The 6831-nt window shown below is 45.1% G+C and overlaps 1 protein-coding gene across 1 annotated transcript in view; it reads right to left on the reverse strand.

Annotated features, from left to right (window-relative positions):
• LOC107122815 (serine protease 27-like) overlaps window positions 1–6462 on the reverse strand; it is a 24770-nt gene extending 18308 nt beyond the window's left edge. The window contains exon 1 of the mRNA XM_015425957.1: window positions 6410–6462. Coding sequence (XP_015281443.1) covers window positions 6410–6431 — 22 coding nt within the window. The 5' untranslated portion in view covers window positions 6432–6462. The remainder of the gene's footprint in view (window positions 1–6409) is intronic.
• Between the last annotated feature and the right edge of the window lie 369 nt (window positions 6463–6831).

The raw sequence follows: 6831 nt of genomic DNA on the forward strand, positions 1-6831 counted from the left end.
TGGGAATCATTTATAAACAGCACATGAGAGAGGAGTAGTACATTCAGTAAAAAATGTTTGCTCACAGTACCATGAGTATTCATATAATCCTTTTTTTAAAAAAAAAAAGTGCAAATATACCCACAAATCCTTTAAAGAATATGTGTCAAACACCAGCACAATGTTCAAAGTGGAAGGAAGGAAGGAAGGAAGGAAGGAAGGAAGGAAGGAAGGAAGGACTTGTTAATCTGCTGCAAAGCTATAATAAGGTTTCTCTCTGGAAGGAAGGAAGGAAGGAAGGAAGGAAGGAAGGAAGGAAGGACTTGTTAATCTGCTGCAAAGCTATAATAAGGTTCCTCTCTGCCAATGTTTGTACAGTGATCATATTGCCATTGTAAGATAAGGGTTAGCACCACCATAGCGCAAAAGGGGTAAGATCCCTCCCTCTGCCCCTCCCTTCCCAAAAGATGATCCATATATGTCCTATGAAACAAAATGTTACCAATTTCAACAGAGCAGAGCCAGTGCTGATGGATGTTTATAGATGGTTGTGAGACTGCTTGGCAGCAGTCAAACTAATAGAGTCATTAGGAACAGGATGAACAATAAAACTGCCAGTACGATAACGTCTTTATATAAGCGTATGTTGCAACTGTGTTGGAAATGCAGTCTACAGTTATGGTCGCCCCCCCCCCATGGGAAAGGCTGTCAAAGAAAAGGTGCAAACCAAGGTCAGGCTAAGGACCTAACTAGCCACTGCATATCTAGTAAGAGACATTCAGAGAAAACTCTGGCTGTTCTTGACACAGAACTCCCGGAGTTTTGTCTAGTCAGGCCTTAAGTGATCGAAAAGTTGGACCACCTCTTAGCATGGGTCCCCAATCTTTTTGAGCACCTTTGGACTTCTGACACAGTGTAGTGGGTAAGGTGGAACCAGCCACAAAATGTCTGCTGCGGCTTACACAGTGAAGATCCTTGTGCTGTGGAGGCAGCTTCTACCAAAGCAACATATTTTAAAATCTGCACAGCCAGTCAGAAGCCTTGCTGGAGAAAAGCCCCACCTGGTCCCATCAACTTTCTGAAACCATTTGATGGTAGGGTTGCCAGCCCTCAGGTCCCAGCAGGGATTCCCCCGCTTTGGGGGGCTTTGATCCACTGCCAGCCAGCTGGCTGGTGGGGGAAACCCCATCCCCCAACAGGGATGTCATTGCATGACATCCCCAATGCGATGATGTCACTTCTGGGTGACGTCATCACACCATGGACATCAAGCGGCAATGCTCTGGCAAAAACCATAGAGTTTTGCCCCAAACCCAGATTGTCACATGCTACATCCTGCCCATCCCCGGAACACTCCCCAAATGCCCCCACCATGATGACAAGGGGACCTGGCAACCCAACTTGGTGGGCAACAAGAAAGGCATCAGTGGGCACCATGATGCCTATAGGCACCACATTGGGAACCCCTGTTGTATGGACTCCCTGTCCCCTAATATTACATCACCCAATGTAATTGATTGTAGATTCAGGACAAACAAAAGGCAGTATTTCTTCATAACACACATGAGGCTAGAGCGAACCAGCTTTCTGTTAGAGAAAAACAACTACCCAAAAAAGCTGTGCTGGACCTGTGTGGACAAAATCTGTGTAGGATAGGGGTTAAAAAGGAGAATTCGGCCGTATGAAGTGAAAAATCTGGCTAGATCCAGCCCATGGAATTTTATTACTATGAGATGCAGCAATGGCCACTAGCCTCAATGGCTTTAAAAGTAGATTAGACAAACTCATGCGTGGATTTTAAGGGAACTTCCATGTTCAGAGGAAGTGTACCTCTGAAGATATGGGAGAGAGCTGTCACCTTCATGCCCTGCTTGTGGGACTTGCTATAGGCATCTGTGTGAGACAGGATGCTGGACTAGATGGACTCTTGGTCTGATTCAGAGGGGCTCTTCTTATGTTCTAATGAGTTGAACAATCAGCACATGATAGGCCAGGGAATGAAGGAGACCAGAGTCCAAAAGATGAAATAGCAGACCAGCCCTGGTTGAAGCAACACCCACTCTTAAGTACAGAAAAACTTTCCCTTTCCAAGCATTTGAGTTGCTTGATGGTCTGTTCAATTCCTGTCCCTGTAGCAGAGGGTTTGGCACACAAACAATAAAGTGAGGAGCTCAACAGGATGGCCTGCTAACTGCAGCAGGCCAGACTGCTACAGGACACTTGAAAAGCTGGCCACCCCACTACCCATGCAGCAGATTCTCATGGTCAGTCTTGAGACTCGACAATCGTGTTCAGAAGTGCTGCTTGTGTTAGCACTGCACTGGGCAAGTCTGCATGTTTGCCTGCAGTCATCAACTAGATAACCTCCAGCAGCTCCCAACCAAGGCATGAAGTCAATAGCTCATTTCTCTGTTGTATGCCAGAAACTGGCATTCAGAGGTACACTGCACCTGGACATGGAGGTTTCAGTTAGCCATCAATAAAATATCAATGTCTCTTGAAGTGGGGAATTGGGAACGGAGGTGACACCGCAGGAATACAAAATACATTTTCAAACACAAACTCAATTCCCATTGCTCATGGCTGTGATGGGATTTTTCTTTTAAAAAGAATAATAATTGTTGGAATATGCAAGGACTATTGTGCATAGATAAATAAAATGACAAGAACATCCTGCAGGGGGCAGCACATGGGACAACTAGTTAGCTATGGACTCCCCTCCTAGCTAGTTAGACAGTTAGAATTGTCTTTTTCTCTCCTCTTTCTTACAAAGTGTGTTCTCTTCTTAATAAATCAACTTTATTCTTTAGCTTGCGTTCCACTTTACTGCATATCTACACTCTGCCAACAATAATAAGCTACGCTAGCAACATTGATTGCAAAGATTCTGCGCTTCTGGTATGGTTTCATTCACACTTGTGAATAAAAGAGGCAAAAAAACCCAATGTGGACATTTGGTTGCAGGAGAAGTAACATGGTTCAATCAGCTTCACAATATAAATATGAAAACTACATTTGTGAGAATGCTCATTGACGCTACAAATGCCTCCACTGCTCTCTTCCTGCTTAAACCACAATTAGATATTATTTTCTATACATCAAATAGGCTAAAAATGAATGACATCGGAGCCTGTTCCCTGCACACATCATCATACAGCATTCTTCCTGAAGCTGAGCTGCAATAAGGTCTGGTCAGAGGGGGCCCGGTTGGCAGTCTTCCTGGGAACTTGTTCTTCTCCACCTTTTCCATAATAGAAGAAAGGCAGGATATGAATGTAGTAATAAATCAAAACAGAGTGCAAGAGCAGATCAGCTGAAGTCTTACAACAACCTTAATCCCAGCTGTCAAAATGCCTAAATCAAAAACCACCTCCAGGATATTTGGAAGAAGAAAAAGCAACCTGACAGCCTTAGAGCTGTAAGCATTGCATTTTAAAGACACAAAAGCAACTCATACTACACACACAGTAGAGTTCTCAGCCTCTTTTTACTTAAAGTGAAATTTAAGGGAAAACAGAAAGCCTTGCCTACAGCGGCCAGCCTTCTCTTCCTGACACTGCTCCTTCAGGCAGCAGGAGTAAAAAAACGAAATTAAACTGCAGGAGTTGCACATGATGTGATGCCACTTCTGTGGAAGGGGAACAGAACTAACATCATGTCACTCAAGGAATCACCAGAAACTCTATGGTTTTACCGTTGAATTTCCAGCAATTCTACTGCACAGCCTACAGCTGCCAGCCTTCTCTTCCTGACACCGCTCCTTTAGGCAGCAGGAGTTAAAAAAAACAAAATTAAACTGCAGGGGTTGCACTTGGTGCGATGTCACTTCTGTGGAGGGGGAACAGAACTGACATCATGTCGCTGAAGGAATCACCAGAAACTCTTACCGTTGAATTTCCAGCAATTCCTTAAGTGACATGACATCACTTCCTGTTTCCCTCAGCCCAGGCACTAATCCCAAGTCTCAAGGAATTTCTCAAGCTACAGTAGGCATCCCTACTTTAAGTTGCCACCAAATTTCTTCTAAAGTGAAATGCAAGCCAAACTTGGAGGATAGTCATGCGTATGCCATATCAAATATTGCAGGAAGGAGAGAGACGTTTCACTATTTGTTGTAGGAGAACCTTCCCAACAAGGTTCAAAGGCTTGTTCCTGAGTATGTTCAAGATGAAAATTACAACAACAACAACGAAAGCAGAGGCTGGGATTTGGACAGCTTTCTCATTTAACTTTAGCCAATTCTTCATCTTGCTACAGCCTGACCCCACCTGGTTTTTGTCCCTTCAGCTCACATGGTCCCCAGTGTATCGTTACAAGGGCACCCACTTCCCCTTTTCAGCAGTGGGGAAAACTAGCTGGATCACACCCAGGATATTTTATGAACAAGTTATGATGGTTACTTTGTTTTACGTTTTTTAATAAGATGATCCTGCGGAACAATTACAGGTGGGCTAAAACGCTAAAGAAGGGACACTGCCCCCAGAGCCATCCTGACATGACATCCCTGAAACCTCTGTCAGAATTACAAGATAAAAAAATAAGAATGCCACCTCATTTTACTTTAAGAGAAATTTGAGGGGAAACTAGAAGGTTGCCAGGCCTCTTGCTAGCAAAATTTCTCTAGGGGGGAGGGTCTCACCTGTCTATTAAAAACAGAATCAGGAAGTACAAAGGCACACATTACTTTAATACTCAGAATTAACTCAAAGACAGTACCTCAGAGCAGCAATGCTATTTCAAGCCTTGCTGGTTCCCAGGCTCTCTCTGAGACAACAATGTGGCATAGCCTGAAAGCAACCATTACTTAAGAGGAAACACAGCTGTGTCTTTACATCTGAAGAAGCAAACAGCGGTTCTCCATCAGAAGACTGAAAAATGAGTTCTGCTGCTGGGCCATAGGAAACTATTATGTGGCTTTTTTAAAAAAAACGTTTCTCTTGGCTTGTTTGGTTTTCATTATTTCAGTTACGAGTCATCTAAAGCGGGTTCTGAAAAGCAGGATTACAGATTCCCTAAATGAATAAGTAATGAAGGGGAAACACCTGCAAAGGAAGACAGTAGACATATTTGTAAAATAAGGGTGCAGCAAACGATCTCTGAAGTAGCAAAGTTTTCCACCAGAAAAATAGAAACCTGAGCACAGGATTATCACATGCCCTCTCTATCATTTCACAAATGAAAACAGGAGCATCACACTCCCATACTGAAGGACACATCTTCATCCTCTTCCCCTCATTATACATTACTGAAGGCTCTGCTTTCTCACTTGTGAAGGTTGTGTTCATTTGTGGAGGGGAGGGACCTCAAGGGGATATAATGCCATATATCATGCCAAAAATGCCCCTACTGATAGGCCATTCTTCGGTAATTTGGGGATCCAAGGCTAGAAAGTCCTTCTCCACATAATGCATAATTAATTAGAGGAACTCACTGCCAGTAGAAACAGTTATGGCCATTCAGTTATATAACTTCAAATCATTGGAGGATATATCCAGCAACAACTATTAGCCATGATGGCTAAATGGAACCTCCATGTTTAGAGGCAGTATATATCTCTACCAGTTGTTAGGGAACAAACACAGGGCCTCTGTGGCCCTCTTGTGGGCCTTCTGGGGTGTCTGATTGACTACTGTGTGAAGCAGGATGCTGAACAAAGGCCCCGGTCACACGGGAGGTTTTGGCCCGGAAGAGGGACTGATCAGGGGTGCAGCAAACGGGCGCAATCACACCACAACATCTGGGAAGCAGTGCGCACCCATCCCCGATCTGTCCCTTCAGGCCGAAAACGCGCATTAAAAAAAACCCTAGGAAATAGTAGCACCTACCTGAAACACCGCAGCAAGCGCGGCCGTGGGATCGCCGGCGCGCCCGTCTTCAGGAGCATTCGAGGCTCCCGGCCGAACTGCACATGCACACACATGCGCAGCTGGCTGCCTTGCTCTCCCTTTCGTGGCTTCCCCCTGGCATCTGATCGTGCCGGGGAGCAACTGTGCGGCGACTCAGGGGATCTGTCTGATCCCGCCGCCATGTGTCTCTTTTGGTGCGACTCTAAAAAGCCGCACTTTGGCCGCGTCAATTTCCCCCGTGTGACCGGGGCCTAGGTAGATCTTTGGTCTGATCCTTTGCAACTCTTATCTATTGAAAAGAATTTTTAAAAGACAGCAGGTCTAAAAGGGATTCTTAAGAAGAACAAAAGAAGCTATGGTAGAAATAGATTTGCAGAATCCTATACCTCCATTTTCTACCATCCTTGTAGATCTGATTTGTAGCTCCTGACCATGGCAAATACACCACCCTGCTTCATACACCTTCTCTCCCAGGACTAGGAACAAACCCCAGCAGTCCTGCCCTTCCTGTCCTAAAGCTTGTTAGGTTTGCACCCCCAAAAGAATTAGCAACCACAAAAGGACAAAATGGCAGAATTCCTTACCCATCAGCGCCAGCAGAAGCATCAACAGATGGGCTTGCCTGGTGGCCACAAGGCCTTGCTGTTGGACCACTTGCTGCTCCACCATGGTGGGCCTTGCTGACACCGGAAGAAACCAAATAACCAAAAGGAGCCAGTAGCTTTCCAGAAATAGGACACAAAAGTGATTGGGAGCCGTTGACAGATAACCGGTGATGAGGGAGTCATCTCGCTTATATACCTGCCTGAAGAAGCTGGGATGGGTATTAAACTAGAATGTTGACCAACAAGTTCAGCAGATCTTGGCACACGTCTTCACCTTCCTGTCTATCTGGTGGTGGCCAATTGCCCAGGTTGCCGGGCAGATGTGAACAGAACTGAGAAGCCACGCCTGGATCTACCGTGCCCAGCCATCTTTCTTAGTGTCTTATCCACCCTTAACTCCT

This window comes from Gekko japonicus, unplaced genomic scaffold, assembly GCF_001447785.1.
Source record: "Gekko japonicus isolate JY-2015 unplaced genomic scaffold, Gekko_japonicus_V1.1 scaffold3444, whole genome shotgun sequence".
NCBI lineage: Eukaryota > Metazoa > Chordata > Lepidosauria > Squamata > Gekkonidae > Gekko > Gekko japonicus.